Source organism: Hippopotamus amphibius, chromosome 5 (assembly GCF_030028045.1).
Source record: "Hippopotamus amphibius kiboko isolate mHipAmp2 chromosome 5, mHipAmp2.hap2, whole genome shotgun sequence".
Classification (NCBI taxonomy): domain Eukaryota; kingdom Metazoa; phylum Chordata; class Mammalia; order Artiodactyla; family Hippopotamidae; genus Hippopotamus; species Hippopotamus amphibius.
The window spans coordinates 13,655,650-13,676,311 of record NC_080190.1 but is presented as its reverse complement, the minus strand read 5'-3'; the positions used below and the strand labels follow the sequence as shown (position 1 = coordinate 13,676,311).

The 20,662-nt window shown below is 41.0% G+C and overlaps 1 protein-coding gene across 2 annotated transcripts in view; it reads right to left on the bottom strand.

Moving 5' to 3' along the window:
* Positions 1–19,983, bottom strand: part of CACUL1 (CDK2 associated cullin domain 1) — a 77,761-nt gene extending 57,778 nt beyond the window's left edge. For both annotated transcript variants that reach the window (XM_057734992.1, XM_057734993.1), the window contains exon 1: positions 19,173–19,983. In XM_057734992.1, coding sequence (XP_057590975.1) covers positions 19,173–19,530 — 358 coding nt within the window. In that variant the 5' untranslated portion in view covers positions 19,531–19,983. The remainder of the gene's footprint in view (positions 1–19,172) is intronic.
* Between the last annotated feature and the right edge of the window lie 679 nt (positions 19,984–20,662).

Here is a 20,662-nt window from a genome sequence, read left to right as displayed (position 1 = left end):
AGCCATTAATTATGATTTAAAAAAGAATTACAATGGATCTGTCCATCTTTAAAAATAAAAACAAAGCAAGCAATTATCTCTGGCTCCCGTTCCTGTTCTCTGTTATCAGTGGGGTGTTATTAACATTCACTGACCCTCAAATACACACTGTCAATGACATGACAAGATGGCCTATTCATGAACCACAACAAAGTTGTGGGAAACTATGACCTCCAATCAATCTTTACAGACACCCCGGGAAAATCTACATAAGGAAAGGACTATGGAGTTTAAATTCCAAATGCTACGGTGCTAGAAACCTGCAGAGACTTACGGCACCACCAGTACCTCCTGGACATGACTGCAGCTCTGACTCAAGCTCTCCCTATCCTACCCTTTAGATAAGCCCAACAGAAGAAACGCCACTGAACTGGAACCTTACACTGAAGGTTTACCTCATTCCTAATGGCTGGCTCTTATTCCTCCATGACAGGTTTAATAAAGCATTGTCCTAACAACTGTGAAATCCATGGGTGATGGGTGCTTCCCAACGATGAAATGCTAATGTTAAAAAAGAACTACCCAAAGCACCTAAGATACCCTGTGTCTTATGAACCACAATAGGCACTAACAAATACTACATCAGCCATTTTACTATTTATTTTACCAGAAACTCAGGAGCAGAAGGTTGACTTCCCCAAGAGCACACAGCTAATCACTTGCAGAGGTATCAGGTAAAGCAAAGCCTTGACCTAGCATATTTCTAGCACACTACTGATTTCCAAATTTTAGTCATTCAGGTTCAAGACATTTCTCATATCTATGTGCCACCTCTATTGTGTTTGTTCAATAATTTCTTTCAATCAATTCACCTTTTTTTTTTTGCTTAAATATACTTAAAGGACACTTGATGAGTGAACTATTGATTTACACAACATGCAATAACCTTAAACACATTCTGCTAAATCTAAGAATCAGACCAAAAAGGTTACATGTGGTAAGACTCACTTATTCATAAAGGCATAACCATAGGGAGGAAAACAGATCAGTGGCTGCCAGGACTAGAAGGTGGAAAGAGGATTGTCTACAAAGGGGAAGGAGGAAGCAATTTTTAAGACAATGGACTCTTTTGTATGGAACTGGAGTAGCGGATACACCACTCCATGCATTTGTCAAAACTAACAGAACTACACACTATAAAAAGTACATTCACTGTACGAAAAAAAAATTTCAACCAGGATGCAGTGGTAAAGATGGAATGCAAACTGTGACAAATGAATCTAGTTTACAAATTAATCACATAACCCACACTAAAACAAAACAAAACAAAAGGCGGGGGGGGGGGGGATAGAGAAGAAAGGAATGTTTTGACTACATATAAGGCTAATAACAAAAAGAACTATACATGTGTGTGCACAGACAGGCACACACACACAAAAGGAGGCCAGATCCTGGAGGGCCTTATGGGCAATGGAAAGACCTTGCCTTTCACTCTAAAATGAAGACATGTGGAGGGTTCTGAGCAGACAAGTGATGTAATCTGACTTTGATTTTCTACGGATCATTCCAACTGCTGTAATAGCAATAAATTAGAAGGCTGTGAGATGATGGGGGATTGGACCAGATGGTAGCGGTGAGGGCAAGAGGAAAGGTCAGATTTTGAATATATTTTAAGGTAGAACCAACAACATTTGCTGATGGTTTGGATGTGAGATGTGAGACAAGGGTCAAAGATGACTCTATAGTTTTTAGCCTGAGCACCAAAGGATGGGGTTGCCGTTGACTAAGATGAGGAGGATGCAGGAGAGTTTGGGAGCGAAGCTGAAACTATTGGTACCCCACCCATTTACAGTGGTCCACAAAGGCCACTGTCAACACCTACCATTATATGCACAGTGTTCTCTCTGGCTGCTGGCGTTGCTCTGCCTGAAGGAGGGACATGTTGTAAGTTCTAGAGAAGTAACACCCCCAGGAGCAACCATCAAGTAGTGACTAATGAGAAATCAGTGTAGGGACTTCCCTGGTGGAGCAGTGGTTAAGAATCTGCCTGCCGGGCTTCCTAGGTGGCGCAGTGGTTAAGAATCCGCCTGCCAATGCAGAGGTCACGGGTTCGATCCCAGCTCCAGGAAGATACCACATGCCGCGGAGCAACTAAGTCCGTGTGCCAAAAAAAAAAAAAAAAAAAAAAAAAAAAGAATCTGCCTGCCAATGCAGGGGACATGGGTTCGAGCCCTGGTCCGGGAAGATCCCACATGCTGTCGAGCAACTAAGTCCGTGCGCCACAACTACTGAGACTGTGCTCTAGAGCCTGCAAGCCACAATTACTGAGCCCAAGTGCCACAACTACTGAAGCCAGCATACCTAGAGTCCACGCACCGCAATGAAGAGTAGCCCTTGCTCACCACAACTAGAGAAAGTCCGTGAGCAGTAATGAAGACCCAATGCAGCCAAAAAATAAATATATTAATTAATAAAAAAAAAACTTGGTGTAAATACCCAGCATTTCCATTTACTGTGGGTGAGGACTGCACTGACTCCCAAGTCCCCGCTGGGATTACACTCCAGTCCCCACACTGCTGACCTCTTTACTGGCTTCCTTACCATCCCTGTGAATTGTCTCCATACTCCTGCAGGTGCTTCCTAGAATCACCCCTTTGTGCATAAAATTACTTGCACTTAAAACAAAAAAAGAATTGATCAAAAACAGAAAAGTAGTATCATTTGCAATATAGAAATAAACAGTGTTATTAAGTTCTAGCTAGGTCCTACTGCCTTTGAAGGTTCTGAGTGAAGCTTGCTTTCCCTGTGGAAAAAGAAGGCAGATGTTGAGAAGTGTTACATACTAGCTCCAGAATACCACCTTTCTCCTTTCAGAAGGATTAAAAAACAAAACAAAAAAAAACCTGGAAAAAATTTGAAAATAACTGAAAAACAAAGAACTTTCTCACTGTGTGATTCTAGATTATCGAACATCCTATCAGTGTTTATCATCGAAACCACAACAAAGACCTGCTCTCTGTCAAATGCTGGGAATTAAAGAAGCTAAGTGACATGCTCAGAAAAAAAAACTTCAAGTACTGAAAGCCAAGAATGAACATGCCAACCTCATGGGCTCCCGGAATGCTCAATTCAATGAACTCCACCCTGCGCTGCAGCTGGGGAGATGCCTGCTTTCCAAGCATAGGTTTCACACTTCGGCAACTCTCCAAGTCAAAGATATGACAGAGGAAAAAGAACCTAAGATGTGAAGTCCCACAGCTGTAAGGGCAGAATGAAGTCCTGCTACAGAAACGATTTCTAATGCCTCTCAGGTGTCTTTCATGTGGCATTAAAAAAAAAACAAAAAAAAACCTCTGTTCTTAAACATCTTTGAAAAGAGACTTTTAAACCAAAATGAAAAAGGCACAAGTTACAGCAGAAAATCTTAAATCCTACTTCCACATCTAAAAAGAAGCTATATCTGTTTCCACATATACATAATATAAATCTATTTCCACATATATTTTGCTTGAAAAATAACAGAAAACCAATTCACTTACATGCTAGCTATTACGGAGTGAATGTTCATGTCCCCCCAAGATTCATGTATTGAAATCCTAACCCCTAATGTGATGGCTTTAGGAGGTGGAGCCTTTGGGAGGTTTCTGGGTCATGAGGGTGGAGCCCTCATAAATGGATTTAGTGTCTCTAGAGAACTCCCTCACCCCTTCTGCCATGTGGGGACCCAGCAAGAAGATGGCCTTCTTTCTATGAACCAGGAAGCAGGCTCTCTCACCAGACTCCAAATCTGCCAACGCCTTGATCTTGGACTTCTCATCCTCCAGAAGTGTGAGAGATAAATAAGCCACCCAGTCTATGACAGTCTTGTACAGCACCATGAACAGACTAAGACACTAGCTAACATGACTTTCTTCCCAGGAGCCACCCAGTCTTCACCACAGTAGCAAAGGGAAGAAGAACACAGACAAGTATCTGCAGAGCTACAGGGAGTTTGAAGCATGAGCACTAGTTGGTATACACACACTCAGCCAAAGATTAGGAAGGCTTTACATACCAATCTGCGGCCAACATTTAAAATGATGATCCAGAAAACTTTAAAATATTTAATTCCTTGCTAATCTCAACCCAATCTCTGATTTAGAACAAACAAAATATATTAGCTGTTTGGTTTTTCTAACATTTGATACACACACAGCCTCAAAGTATGTGTGTGTGTATGTGTGTGTGCACGCACACACGCGGTCTTAAGATCCTCTTGTTAGAGAAATATAATCAATCACTTTCAACTCTGTCCACAAAAAAGTTCAGACTAACCGAAACAAATATAAAACATGCAACCTAAACCAAAATGAAATTACCATTGAATAACTAAATTTTATCTAGGTTAGATTTTCCATCTTGAAAACAATGTTGAGTTTTCTAAACTCAAATGCCTACAAGGCCCAGGCCAGTAACATAAATGAGTGAAACAGGCCTGGTATAAGAATGAAAAAGAGCAGTGAGCATTTCAATGAACTGGAGAATGCATAGTGCCCTCTAGAGACATTCAAGTTCAAAAAACTTAAAAACCCTCACATTGGCCTCAAAACATCACGCCACAAGGCTTAAACTTCAAAACTCATACGATAATCTCACGTAGCCTCAGTTCTATTGAGAAAGTATTACAACTGACCTTTACTAAAATAAAGTGAAATAAAATCTAAAACACATGGAATAGCTGGAATCTAAGGTTCAGGAAATATTATCAGGTTGCTAATAAGTGAGAAACTATTAGGGATATGTAATTCACACCAGGCAGGAATAAATATGTTCAGCTCTCATACTCTGTTATCCAAGCAGCTTATCAACACTTGACATATTATGTGTTTATTATCAATCTCCCTCAAACTAGACATAAGCCCCTTCGAGAAGGAATTCAACGCTAGAGCCCCAACTCCAAACTAGCACATGATAGGTATTCAATAATGTATGTGAAGTAAATTTAATGAAAGTCAAAATAAATGTTTAATATAAAAACAGTCCAAGGCATACTACTTTATTAGTAGCTCTGACCTGCATTTGGTTTCACACAGGCTAAAGCAAACCAAGTAAGCCCTACCAGATATTCCTTTTGAGCTTTTTCCTTGTGATTTATTTGTAATGGGAGGACATATTCAGAAATTATAGCAGGTATTTTTAATACATTCTTGGTCTACTGCAAAGAGCCACCTTCTATCGGTGGCTCTCAAAATGTGATATCCAGAGCAGCACCAGCATCAGCTGGAAACTTGTTAACTTGATGTAAATACAACCTGTCAGGCGCCAACTCAGACCCGTGGAGTCAGAAAAGGGGGGAGAGTGTAACACATGTCACAGAAATCCACCTGAGCCCTCCAGGCGACTCTCACACCCGCTACTTTAAGAACCACTGCCTAATGCTTCTTTTCAGCTCAGGACAGCCAAGGGTCACAGGTGGTCCTCTGTTCTCAATTGCTAGCACATGGTTGTTGGTTCGGAACAACTTAGTCAAATAGAAGTGTAAATGTAGCAAAGAAAAACATTTAAAGGGCAGCTAGGAACTGTTTTTTGTCAAAAAAGCATTAAAGTTCTACTTTTCCATGTCCCTTCTCCCCACCAAAAAAGCAACTTTCATTAAGAATTGGCTCCTTAAGAAGAATACAGTATTGGCAATTATGAAATGATTAAGCCAAATTAAATGAGCTAAATTATGCCTCAAACATAATGACTTTTTAGATTATTATAACTAATTACAATTAGATAATCTGACAAATGGACTAGGAGAAAGAAGCTCTGGGCTTTCCTTTTAACTCTGGCTAGGCGTACGTGATCTAAGAGGAAAATGATGACTTCTGGTTGCCACAGCGTGCCTATCTATCAACAACAATCTTGTAAATCTGTGTGTGCAAAACATTACCACCTGGTAGAATAGTATTCTCCCTCTAGCACAAGGGGATGTCTGAAATCTTTCAAGCAATGGACAGAGAGAAGCTGAAGGCCAAGAACAAAGCCTGCAGAATGGGGAGAAGCCTTTGGGGAAAAAGAAAAAGATCAATCAGAGTGGAAGAGAATCAGAAGCAGAACAAGGCTGTGTAGTCTAATAAATAAACGGAGTTTTCTCTTTATTTAGAATTAGTTACTGCACAACATTATTCTACAATTACAACATAGCACCTGAGCCTGTGACACAGTTCCCACAATGAACATGTTATGAAAGTACATATATGAAAAGGTCAAGTGCTATGGCTCCAACTCCAACTAATCCAAAATCTCACAATATTCAAATAGAAAGTATCTGCTCAACTGAAATCACGTACGTGCAAACCATGCTAATTGCAAGTCTGCCATAGTTTTAAAATTCTGTTATTTCCTGAAAGATTTAAACAAGTCAAACTCTCCACGGCATTAAGACAAGGAAAGTAACTCTGAAGTAGTAGCATAAGGTAGTGTGTGCTGAGATGGAAACATCAATAGATCTTGCCCTGCAGGACCCTGAGAAGTTCAAGACCTAAGGACAGGATACAGCGAGCAAGGTTTATTTAGAAGTAGTTAGCTGGTGGGTGTAGTAGAAAGTGAAGAACAGTAAAAAAGAGAAAAGGGTTATTCCACACAGAACTGAAAGTTAAAAGCTTTGGGACTTCAGGACACAGATACCTGGTGGGTAGGTAGGTGTATGGGAAGCACAGGGCTGGAAGATTTAAGTAAAGTCAAAAGTCAAAATAAGAAAGGCTCAAATATCTAACTCTGCTCCTTTTCTTTAATTCTAGAATACCAGGAGAAATGTCTTTACTTCCTGCCCCACCTACCCAACCCTACCATTCTCCCAGAATGGAAGAAGACCCTCCCCTAGAGAAACTGAACAGTCCCAGAGAAAAGACTTTCACATACTATTTGGCAGTTCCCCAAGAAAATAGCAGCTTTGGATCCAATTAGCCTGAAGTGAAGCCCAACACTTACACTTGGCAAGGTCCCTTGTAAACGCAGAGCTACCAATTAGCCTTTTTCACTTTTAAATATGAACAGACAGTTAAGGATCACCAAAATTTGCAAAGTCTCAGACATTACAGATCAAAACAAATAAAAATTGCAAAGATAAAAGCAAAGATAATTAAGAAAATAAAAGAAAACTTTAAAAAAACCCTACAATTACTATGCTCTGAGAAGATAAAAATTAATAACAGTAATGACAAAGACAAATTCCAAACACTAAGATATAGCCGTTGTTAAAAATCTAAAAGAAAAAAGTAAACATCAAGAAACTCTCCCAGAACATTAAAAGAAATAGAATATACTAAAAATAGTTAACAGACTTAGAAGATCAAAACAGGAAATTCAACATTTGACTACCAATAATTCCAGAGAAAAGGAAGAGTAGAGAAAATGCAAAGGGAGAAAAACACTGACTCGTTAACCTAAGGAAACATCCCAACAATTTCTCAAGGGAAAAAAAGGCCACACGCAAAATAATAAGAATAAAAAGGGCACCTGAATTCTCCACTGTAACACTGAAAGCTTAAAGTCAACGAAGAAACAATTTAAAAATTATTTAGGTAAGAATTCTATACCGAAACTGCCAATCAAGTGTGAAAGGAGCGTTTTTATATATTCAAGACCTGAGACTGATAGCCATACACATTTCCCCAAGAGGCTGCTAGAAGATATGTTCTGTGTACACACACACACACACACACACACACACACACACACAAAGAATACACCAGTAAAAAGAAAGACATGAAGTGAGGTGGCCAAGACAGCAGAGTGGAAAACCCTGAACTCATTCCACCTCACATGGATACACCAAAATTACAGCTACTTACAGAGCAGCTATCTATGAGAATGGCCTAAAAACTATCAGAAAAGATATTCCACAACTACATACCTAAAGAAGGAACCACAAATGAGCTAAGTAGAGTAAGAGGGGTGGAGATGCGGTACACTCAGGACTCACACCCCAGGTCAGCAATCCACAAATGGGAGGAACAGCAGAGGAATACCACAATCACAGAGGTTCTCCCCAAGGAGTGAGGATTCTAAGCCCCACATCAGGCTCCCCTGCTCAGGCTTCCTGCACCAGGAAGAGGAGCCCCAGATATTCTGCATCTGGCTTTGAAAACCAGCAGGGCTTATGTTCAAGAGAGCCAGAGGGCTGTAGGAAACAGACTGCTCTTAAAGGGCATATGTTAAATCTCACACACTCCAAATCTCAGCACAGAGGCAGTAAATTGAAAGAAGCCTGGGTGAGACCCACTTGCTGATCTTCTGGAGAGGCAGGAGGCAACTGGAACTTTCCCTGGGGATGGAGATGCTGGCAGTAGCCATTTGGGGGAACTCATTCTACCAGGATAACACAGCACTGGCAAGTGACATTTTGGAATCCTCCCCCTACTTTATTAGCACTGGGGACCAACCTACCAGCAGGTCAGCCCCAGCCCCAAGGTCAGGCAGACAGGGGAAGCCTACCCTCCTCTCCAGCAGGCCCGCAGCCACCACATGAGACAGGGTCTCACAGCCAGGCTGAGGGCCAGCCCCACCTACCAGCGCACCCACTGGAGCAGCCCTGCCATAACAGAAGGGGACAGGAAGCCCTATTGGAGGCACCCCTAGAGCATATATATATATATCACAGAACTGGTGACCAGAAGGGAGTGTGCTGCTGGGACCCACAGTATGTCTCATACATAAGTCCACTTCTCCAAGATTGGGAAATGTAACCAACCTACCTAACACAGAGAATTGGGCAAGATAAGCAGAAAGACGAACATGTTCCAAACAAAGAAAACAGACAAAACTTCAGAAAAAGAACTAAAGGAAGAGCAGACAGGCAATGTACATAAAGAGTTCAAGGTAATGATCATAAAGATGCTCCCTAACTCAGAAGAATGGAGGAACATGGGGAGAATTTCAACAAATAGTTAGAAAATACTAAGAACCAAGAAGAGCTGAAGAATACAATAACGAAAATTAAAAACACACTAGAAGGAATCAACAGTAGATTAGAGGACACAGAGTAGCAGGTCAGTGATCTGGAAGACAGTAGCAGAAATCACCCAAGCTGAATAGAAAAAATAATAATTTTTAAAAATGAGGATAGTTTAAGAGACTTCTGGTATAACATCAAGCATACTAACTTTACAGGGGTCTCAAAAGGAGAAGAGAGAAAGGGGCAAAGAACCTATCTGAAGAAAAATAGCCGAAAACTTCCCTAACCTGGGGAAGGAAACATTTAATTCCAGAAGCAGAGAGAGTCCCAAACAAGATGAACTCAAAGAGGTCCACGATAAGACACATATAATTAAAACTGCAAAATTAAAGAAAGCAATCTTAAAAGCAGCAAGAGAAAAGAAATTAGTTACATACAAGGGAACTCCCATAAAGACTCACAGCTGACTTTTCAACAGAAACTTTGCAGGCCAGAAGAGGATAACATATTTTCAAAGTGATGAAAGAAAAAACCTACAACCAAAAATATTTCACCCAACAAGGTTATCATTCAGATTTGAAGGAGAGACAAAGAGTTTACGGATAAGCAAAAGATAAGAGTTCAGTGTCACTAAACTAACTTTACAAGAAATGTTAAAGGGGTTCTCTAAGCAGAAAAGGTCACAACTCAAAATATGAAAATTGTGAAAGAAAAAATCTCACTAATAAAGGCAAACATATAGTAAACATAGTAGATCAGCCACTTACATAGTCAGCAGGAAGTTTAAAACACAAAAGTAGTAAAAATCATCTGTGACCACAATAAGGAGAGACAGTTACTAGATTTATTGTGGTGACAATTTCATGATGCATGAAATCACTATGTAGTACATCCGAAACTAACATAATATTGTACATCAACTATATTTCAAATTTTTAAAAATAATTTTAATAAATAAATAAAAAGAAAGACATCAAGTAATAATCATTCCAACTGCTGTGAAGTCCCTGAGTGGCAACTGTGGGCCTTAAGGAATAAATAGGAACAGGAAGACTAACAGCTTCACAAACAGACAAAAAGAAAATACTGATTCATTGAGCATTTCAAAAATACCAGTGATGGGACTTTCCTGGTGATCCAGTGGTTAAGAATCCACCTTCCAATGCAGGGGACTCGGGTTTGATCCCTGGTTGGGGAACTAAGATCCCACATGCCACGGGGCAACTGAGCCCGTGTGCCACAACTGCAGAGCCTGCATGCTGCAACTACTGAGCCCAAGTGCTCTGAAGCTCAAGCACCGCAACAAAGAGTCCGAATGTCACAACAAAAGATCCCACGTGCCACAACTAAGAGCTGACTAAGCCAAACATAAATAAATTTTTTAAATATTTTAAAAAATAACTCACAACTAGGGGAAAATATTTGGGGAAAGAAAAAAAAACCCACCAGTGACAGTATATGATAGATCAGATAAAGATGTTCAAAAACTTTAAGAATAAGTTTTTTTAAAAACTATGCAAGAGTAGTCAGGCAACTTAACAACAGTTCTATGTGAAAGAAAATGTAATCTGAGTACACTCCTGGCCCTTCAGTGAATATTTACATAGTCATAATGTAAATATGGTTTATTTTGAACCAAAAATTGTGATATTAAAAGAATTAAAGAGGTAAGGTGTGTAAAGGTATAAGATAACTAAAACCTCATGTAAATTATAGGTCAATAGATAATATATAACATTAATCAATAACAATACTAACACATTGAAACGTATGGATAAATACCAGAAGGGACAACTAAATGAATTAAAAATAACTGACTCTGGATCACAGGCCCAGGAATGGGAAGGAACAAAGGAGGGAATCACTGATTTTCATTATATACCTTTTCACAGCTTGAGTTTTTAAATTATAAGTCTGTATAAAAGCAAAGTTCTGTGTTGTTTTGTTCTAAGACCAAAGAGTTTGGTGACTCTCAAATCCTCAGAAAGGGAAAAACAAATCTGGTGAAATTAACTTTTTGTTTCAGTACTGCCAATATTCTAAGGCACAGGAAATGAGAAGCTCAGTTTACCCACCGCCTATGGGACCTCTCCACCCACACATTCCACAGATAGCTTAAAAAAGACACAGACACACACACACCCTACCTATACTCCTCAGGTACCTATATCCTCCCTTCCTCACCCCCAAATTTTATAGACTGTAGTCCCCAAATTTCCAAAATCTGAAACCACCTTTCAATGCTTTATTTGTTCAGGCTGTCATCTCTTGTCTAGACTACAATAATTACAACCCCTTAACGAGTCTCTATGTCTCCATTCTCTTTCCCTTCTAATCTAGATTAACACGCTAAGACAAATTTTACCACGTTGACTCCCTTAAATCCTTCAATGGCTCCTATTCCTACAGAAGAAAATCCCACCTCTAACCTGGCAGGCGTCTTCCATCTAGACCTTTCTATCTATCCAGGTTTAATCTGTGCCACTCCCTCCTCACACCCTATGCTCCTACAATAATTTCAACTCTGGGTTGTCCACATAGGCCTCCCCCTCTGCCAAGGAAGTCTCTTCAAGCTCAATCCTGCCACCTCAATCCTCCCCAACTTTTATTCACTTTCAAAGGTTCTCTGTTCCTCTATGCTACCATGTACATACGTAACTTTACTACAGCATTTAATTATACTGCATCACAATCATCTGCCCATCAACCCCCACATTAAACTCTGTCTCATTCATCAACAGAGGCTAAACTATTACCCTGGCATACAGAAGACAATAAATATCTGTTGGATAAAATGTCATTCTAGTCAGCACACCTGCAACTACAAATTACTTATCTATACTCTATCTATAGAGGCTAACAGCCAAACAATTACAAAAGTAAGAAGAAAAATGAAAGGCCAGTTTGCCCTGCCAAGACATATTACAAAAGAATATCCACAAAAATATTTTATATAGCAGTTAATAATTTACAATGTGATTATATATGGTCTGTGGCTTACAGAGTTACAGTTTAAAGAGGAAGTAAACAGCATTCATTTTCTTTAGGGATATGCGACTGGGCCTTACATAAACATTACAATGGCTTTCTCTTACAGTTTCACCACTGTTACTTCGTGCAATTCATGTCAAAAAATGGCAAGAAAGGGACTTCCCTCCTAGCGCAGAGCTTAAGAATCCACCTGCCAATGCAGGAGACACGGGTTTGGTCCCTGGGCTCGGAAGATCCCACATGCCGCAGAGCAACTGAGCCCGTGCGCCACTACTGAGCCTGCGTGCTGCAACTACTGAAGCCGGTGCGCCTAGAGCCTGTGCTCCACAAGAGAAGCCACTGCACTGAGAAGTCCACTCACCACAACAAAGAGTAGCCCCTGCTTGCCGCAACTAGAAAAGCCCTCGCACAGCAACGAAGACCCAATGCAGCCAAAAAATAATAAATTAATAAGTAATAAATACTTAAAAAAAAACGGCAGGACAAGATCCTGAAATTCGGACAACTGATTGGTATCATAGTGATCGTGCTGCAGCACACTAAGCTGGAAGGCAAGAAGGTACCAAGTAACCCCACAGATGCTGTGAACAGTGCATGCTTTAAGGCCTGAACACATTAACTGGTCCATTTGTAAAAGAAACAACCAATCTGGAAACTGACAGATGGGACCTGATCAAGTAAAGAGCAACTTTATTTAGGATTTACTAAAATCAGTTAACACTTTCACTAAATTCCAAAGCCAATTTTAACATACTTCTGAGTCTAATTTTAAAAACAAAGAACAATTTCATTGAGTTCAATTAAAAATACTGTGCAAAAAAAAAAAAATACTGTGCAGCTTTTATTCATCTGGAGAAGCTCTTGGTGCACTGGGTTCCTAATTCTCCTCAGATCAGGGCAACATATCGTCAGTCAATTCAAGATCCCTCCCACCCCCTCCTTCCATCCATTTGGTGCCTATTATCCTCACGCTCCAGTTCTACCTGCCCCAAGCCCCAATACATTCAGACAGGGGACCATTCTAGCCTATTTAATACATTTGGAATATAAACAGATGTGACATATGCTACATCCAAGCAGAGGCTTTAAAAGCCATTGTGTGTTGCTGTCCACTCTCCTCTTTGCCTCTGCCAAGACTGACAGCACCCACAAAAGAGCTGCTCTTCGAAATAAGATGACATGTAAAGAGCCACAGCCAACTGTCAGCCACTAACGTAACATGAAAAAGAAATAAGCCTTTGTTGTTCCATAAGCTCCTGAAATTTTGGGTTACTTATCACAGAAAGCTGACTAATGTGCAATGAAAAACTGAACTAAATAATTACACTTCCCAGATTACATTCTATCAATGAGATGCATCTGAATGAGATATGAAAGGACAAAGAGAGACAAAGGACACTTATTGCTGCTGGTGGTTCTGGCAAATAAGTTAGAGACGTCAGAATTTGTGGCAGCTAAATTCCAAGTTCCAGTGTCTGGTCACCAACTTCAAGGATGAGGGAGGCAACTGTGATGATGTAAGGATGGCGGTGGTGGCAGCAACAGCAGCCTGCCCCCTGGAATGCAACTTTAGTGGAGCAGCCTCACTGGCTTCATACCACCTACCTTTCCAACAATTTACAAAGGACCTAATTTCTGCTATTAAATCTCCTGTTGCTTTAGATACCTACTGTTTTCTTGCACTGAACTGTGACAGATAAAGTATTTGGTACCAGAGTAGTTACAGGACACAGACTCTTAAAAGCTAGGAAGCTGGCTTTGGTTTTCCAATCTAGTTGGATTTAAAGGTAATGATGATATTGCCACCATTAGAGAACATAAATACTAATAGTACATGGCATGTAGCAGCAAAGAATTACTTATCACCTGTAGATACCTGGAATAAAGTTCTTAAAGAAAACAACATGGCAGACTGCTATGCCCGTTATGATGGAAATAAGAAAGACAAGAACTGTTGTGGTGGGCTGATTCTGATGACAGGTGAAAGCTTTAAGAAAATGATTAACTCAATAAACAGAGGGACCAAAGAGCATCCATAACTGCATAAAAGAATCTGCTGGGGACTTCCCTCGCTGTCCAGTGGTTAAGAATCTGCCTTCTAATGCAGGAGCCACAGGTTCGATCCCTGGTCGGAGAACTAAGATCCCACATGCTGTGGGGCAACTAAGCCCACATGCCGCAACTACTGAGCTTGCAAGCCACAACTAAAGAGCCAGCATGCTGCAACGAAGATCCCACGTGCCACAACTAAGACCCAACACAGCCAAAAATAAAATAAATATTAAAAAAAAAAAGAACCTCTTAATTCTTATAGGCACAGGGTTGATATAGCCAAAAATCTAAAACAATGATTCTGCAAGTTATGGAATTATCAAATAAAAAAAAAATCCAAAGTCTAGAGACATCTCTTAAGTTAGGGCACTGATCGTGAAATGGTAAGACCCTGAGACCTGAAATGGGGTCAGTTTGGTATGGTTGGATCAATCTGAGACCCTCACCTCACAAAACTCACTGAGCCTTCCTTACCTAAGAAGCACCCTTCCTCCCCAATAAGAGACTAATCTTTACTTGACCGGAGCTCCTGACACCTTATTACCTGGAAATAAATCTCCAACTAAACTGAATTTCCCATGGAAACAAGCACCAAATCTAAACAAACAGGAGCCAGCCTTCATTCCAAAAGAACTACAAGCATACCTCATTTTATTGTGCTTTGTTTTACTGTACTTTGCAGATACTATGCTTTTTACAAATTGAAGTTTTGTTGCAACTCCGAGTCAAGCAAGTCTATCAGCACCATTTTTCCAACCGCATTTACTCACTTTGCATCTCTGTCACATTTTGCTAGTTCTCACAATATTTCAAACCCTCTACCAGCAAAAAAGATTATAACTTGCTAAAGGCTCAAATGATATTTAGCACTTTTTAGCAGTAAAGCATTTTTAATTAGGTTATATTCATTGGGTTTTTTAGTCATAATGCTATTGCACACTTAACATACTATACTATACTGTAAACATAACTTACATGCACTGGGAAATCAAATTCATGTGACTCGCTTTATTGCAATATTGCAGTGGTCTAAAACAGAGCCCATCATATCTCTGAGGTATGCCTATATGGACTTTTGGAAGATTTTAAGTGTTCTGAAGACTCAAACATAACTTTAGACAAGACTTAAGTTATCAAAAATGAATACACTTATTGAAGATTCTTTATCATTGTACTATCTCAAGAAACTAGATATGATTATAACAATTTGGTCAATTGATTGATTGAAACCTGGACCCAATGACAGCCTATATTAAAAACAGTTGGGGGACTTCCCTCCTGGTCCAGTGGTAAAGACTCCTTGCTTCCACTGCAGGGGGCATAGGTTCGATCCCTGGTGGGGGAACCAAGATCCTACACATGTGTAGTGTGGCCAAAAAATAAATAAAACAAAGTAAAAAAAAAAAACAAAAACACAAAAAAACAATAAAAAACAAAACAGTTGGAACTTCTGATTAAGAGTGAATTAACAACAAATTAGACACCAAACACAACACAGCAATGGAAGCTTATGTGAACTGAAACACGGGGGTGGAGTCACTGGGAAAGACAATGAACAGAGCCGCAGTGACTTGGGTGCGCAGTGACAAGTGGCCTGGCACGTGTGCAACTGAGGCGCATGGGGCAGTAACTCTGAAAAAATACATAACAAATGATAATGTTCCAAATCTGACAAATTCTAGAACCCTACAAATCCAAGGAGCTCAAAGAACACTAAAAAGAATAAAGCTAAAGAAAACCCTACCCCAAGGAACATCACAATCAAATTACATTTGATTTAATAAAAGATAAAGTGAAAATCTTAAAAGTAGCCAGGAAAAAGGACACATTACATAGAGAGGAACAAAAATAAGAATATTCAGACATTTATTATAAGAAATAAATGAGGCCAGAAGACAAAGGAAAGACATCCTTAAAGTACTGAAAGGAAAAACAAAGGCAAGACTGTCAATCTAGAATTCTATATCCAGCAAAAATATCCTTAGAAGATGAAGGTAAAATACTTTTGCAGACAAACAAAAGCTGAATAAATTCAAGGCTAAATCCCTTGGCAATTTTAGGCACTGCAAATATCTTCTCTAATTCTTTCATCTGTCAGGGAATGAAAATCTTTAATTTTTATATAATCAGTCATTATTTTTTCACCTGTATAAGTTTCAGCTTTAAGATACCCTTCCCTGTCCCTAAGGAAAGTGCTTCAATACTGTCTTCCATTAATTTTATAACTTTTCCTTTCACATTTAGATCTTTAATCATCCATTGTTCACCCCCTCTGTGGTGTTACATTTGTTTTTTCTCCATAGAGGGAGCCACTCTTCCTAGCAACATGATTCCTTTCTCTGAAGATTTATGATACCACCTTTATCCTAAGTTCCTGAACACATATAGGTAAGTCTCTGCTCTCCAATTTGTTCGTCTATTTTTATGTTCTTACACTTATACTAGATTTTATTTCTACAGTTTTGAAACAGTATCTTAACTTCTGATAAGCCCCCCACCTCCCCAAAGCAAATCCTCAAGACTGATTTAGCTATTCAGACTTTATCCCACCTACCATGTAAATTTTAGATCTAGGTTGAGCTTTTTAGAGAAACCAACTGGAATTTTGATGGCAGTTTAATCAAATTTACAGATTAAAATGGAGAAAACTGACATCCTTACGACAATAAATAATCTAATCCCAAGAGCATGGAAAGTTTTCCCATTTATTTAGATCCCCTTCTAGCTCCTTATCAACGTTTTCTCCTTAAAGATCTTATGTATTCTTAGGTTAATTCCTAGAGGCTATTGTTTTGTTTCTATTATTGTATACAATTTTTACTTTTGACTACTTTTACTAGTTGCTTATTGCTTGTGTACTAAATGCTACTAATTTTTGTAGGTTGATCTTAAATCCAGTAATCCTGCTAAACTCTTCCTAGTTGCAACAGTTTCTCTCTTGATTCTAATGGTTCTTCTAGGCAATAATGAGTTTTACTGCTTCCCTTCTTGTCCTTATACTTTCAATATTTTTCCCCCTGTAGTGTCAGTCAGGACCTTTCCTATGTTAAACAGTAACAGTGATAGAGGGCATCCTTATCTTGTTATTGATCTTAAATATATCTAAAATTTCTCCATTAAGTATTATCATTTGCTGTAGGTTTTTGGTAACGACCATTACCTAGTTATCTTGTGTTCGAAGCTTGTTAAGAGTTTTTATCATATACAGGTGCTGGATCTTATCAAATGATTTTATGGTATTGAAATGACTTTTCTCCTTTAGTCTACTAATGAGATACATTAACAGATAAATAGATGTTGAACCTTACTTACATTCTTAAATCAAACTCTACAGATCAAGATTCTTTTAACGCCTTATTGGATTTGATGAGCTAGTATTTTGTGCAGGATTTTCATGTTTGTGCTAATAACTGAAAATAGAGGTATAACTTTCTCATACTGACCTCACCTAGTTTTGGAATCAAGACTTCACCAACTTCATAAAATGAGTTTGGCATCGCTCTCTTTTTTTTTCCTATTTCCCAGAACAACTTTTAAAAAGGAATTTTTATTTAAAAGTTCGACGCAACTCAGTTATAAGATTATCTTCATCCAGAGTTTTTGAAAGGGGAGGTTTTACCATTTCAGTTTATTAAATATTAGCTCAAGCTATCTATTTCTTCTGATACCAACTTTCATAGTTTGTAGTTTTCTAAGAATTTAAACATTTCCTCTAGGCTTCCAAATTTATAAACCTATAGTAATTCACAAAATTATTTTTTTAAATATCTCATTTGTAGCTGTTACCCATTTATCACTTATTTGCATCTTTTTAAAATCAAAGGTCTGTTTAGCTTATTTATCTTCAAAAAACAATCTTCTGGTTTGGCAAATCTTTTGTTCCTAATTTCACCGATTTCTGCTCTTAACTGTATGCTATTTTTCTGAATTCTTAAATGAACGTGGTTGAAGCACTAAAGCAAGTTTCCTTCAGCTTTTAGATAAATCACCCTGCCACTCTGTCCCAGGTCTGGTTTCACTACATAGACTTCAACACACAAGCTATACGATATAAACATTATTCTCATGTATTCATAATACAGAAAAAATTACAAGCGAATCTTACCAACCATACCTACATATGAACGTCTCGGTATCTTGAAGGCAAATAAATAAGGTTATGTGCTTGTTTGAAAAAAAAAATGTGTAACGCTATGACTATATATCTGAACCAAGGCAGATATTTTCTCTGCACAGCTAACTGGACAATTACTGGTACAGCTTGATAAAATTAGCAACTAGAAATGAAATCTCCAGTTGCTTTACCAGATGCTATTCAAAACTTGCAGTTATTAATAAGAGAGAAAAATCTGGCTGTGACGGCCAATTTCTACCGCCACCAGCCCCCCAAAAAACCCACTTAAAGCAAAAGCACTTTTTTTCCTAGCTGTGGAAGCATACATCCTTGGTTGGAGAGAGTTTCGGCTACAAAACAGATTTTGGTCTCCAATCATTCTGCCTGCAATCGAGCGTTAAGGCAGATCACTATCATAAAGTTCGACATTCAACAGAATCTCAGGTTTGGAGACATACCGAATGGTTTACTCTTATGAGTGTAGGCTCTGAAAAGTAATTTTATACATTATTAGCTTCAAAACGGATGTCGCAGCTTCCACTGCGCTGGTGTTACTCAAGAAGCAACTCACACGTTTCCCTATCGGGATGCAGAAAGTGTGCACTGGAGAAGGGAAAGAACGAAGTGTAGATACAGGTCAACTTTCTAATTCCTGACTTGTCTGACGTAGACTGGCTAAAAGCACAGCATCACAAGTCGACAGATTTCTTTTTTTTTTTTTTTCCTCTGGCTGCAAAAAAAGACTGCAGGCCTCTCCCTAACGAAACTCGGGCAGCTTTATTTTCCCTTCACGTTTGAGGGTGAAACTTAAGGGGGGAACGGAGAAGAAAAGAGCTTCCTAGTGTTGAGAGGCAGCCGGTCGTGATACGGATCGCGTCTGGAGGAGAACTTGGGGCTGTGTGCGTAACCAGGCTGCTCTTTTAGGCCAGGTAATACAAGCAGCCAGGGCCGCTCCGGCGCTGGCCGCGGACACCAAACGAGGCGGGGGAGGGAGGCGGAGAGGGGAAGAGAGACCCAGGCCTGAAACAAAGGAAGCGGGGCTGGCCGAGGGGGGTGGATTCGGCGTCCGGGTAGGGAGGAGAAAAGCCCAGGCTGCCGGCGAAAGGCTGGACTCACAGAACTTGGAGGTGGAGGTGTTGATGTTGATGGTGGAGCTGGGGGTGGGGGCGGGAGCCGCCTTGGCCACGGCGGCGGCCGCGTCGCAGCTCTTCAACATCATGATCACCCCATTGGCCTCTGGCGGCGGCGGCGGCCCCATCGGGAGCCCCTCCTTGGGGCCCTTCCTGTCCACGGAGACCGCAGGCATCGCCAGCAGCTGACCCCCCGGAGGTTCTCGGGCAGGGGCTGGGATCGAAGAAGGGGGCGGCGGGGGCTGCCGGAAGCCGTCCACGGCGGCCTCCCAGTTGTTGTGGTTCTGGTCGTCCATCATCGCCTCGTAGCTGCCCCCCTCCTCCTCTTCCATGCTTTCCTCCATGCTGCAGGCCCCCAGCACCCGCCCGCCTCACAGGCACCTGCCGCCCGTCTCAACCCCGGGCCGGGGGGCACCGCAGCCTCCTCGAGCTCACATCGCCGAGAGCCGGAACGGGCGCGGCGGGGAAGGCAGCTGCGCGCCGGGCGTCCCAACCTCCGCCGGGCCGACTCCCGGAGACAGGGCTGAGGGCGGCGGGCGCTCCCGGGCTCCAGTCTGGGAGAGGCAGCCGTAAAGCGGCAGCGCCCCTCACGACATTTTACAGCAGCTTCCAACAGGCAGTTGGAAAGCGGAGGGGGGGAGCGGCCAGGAGGGCGCGCGGTGCGAGGAACTAGCCCCGAGAAAGCTAAGCGAAAAGGGGCGGGAGCTGGGAGCCACCCCCACGCAGTATAGCAGAGGTTCGCCCCGCCTGGGCTAGTCCCGCGCCGAGGGGAACTGGGCGACCAGTCCTGAGGCGCATTCGTCGGCCCCGCCCCCGGCCGGCCTCACGTGATAAGGGAGCTTGGTTGCGCACGCGCGTTCTCAGCTTGGTTACCAGGACGACGGGGAGTCGAGGTGGCTCCTGAAGATGCGCCCAAATCCTGGCTGGCGGTCGGTGTGACTCAGGCTCCCCGTCTCAGCAGTGTTTTTCGTCTGCTCGCCCGATTTACCGTGCTTTCGCAGCGCAGAGGGCCTTGCAGCCTCGGCTTTTGCTTGACCACGGAGCTGGGGGGCCACTAGAGGCTCCGGGTCGCGCATTATAAACGGGTGGGACCGCCCAGGGCGGCCCATGGCAGGATTGCCCACGGGCCTCAGCCCGCACGACCCAAACCCTCAAAATCGAGAATAACCGAAATAGCGGAGTCGCTTAAAAAAAAAAGATTGCGCAATTGAAGCATTGTTTTAAGTTTCTTAACTCCTCCATACACTGAGGCCAGAAATTTTAAACTTAAAAATGCGACTCTCCGTATGCTGTTTCACAAATCTAACTACAAACTTGAGATTATGCGTGAGAGTTTTGAGGGGCAAGGAAGAAAGAGTAGGTAACTACTATAACTTCTTTGCTTCCTCTGCAGTCTCAAATTATAGCAATAGCAGTATATTATATGAGAATATATGTTATAATTGTTTATTATGGAGCTCACTCTTGCTGCCAGTG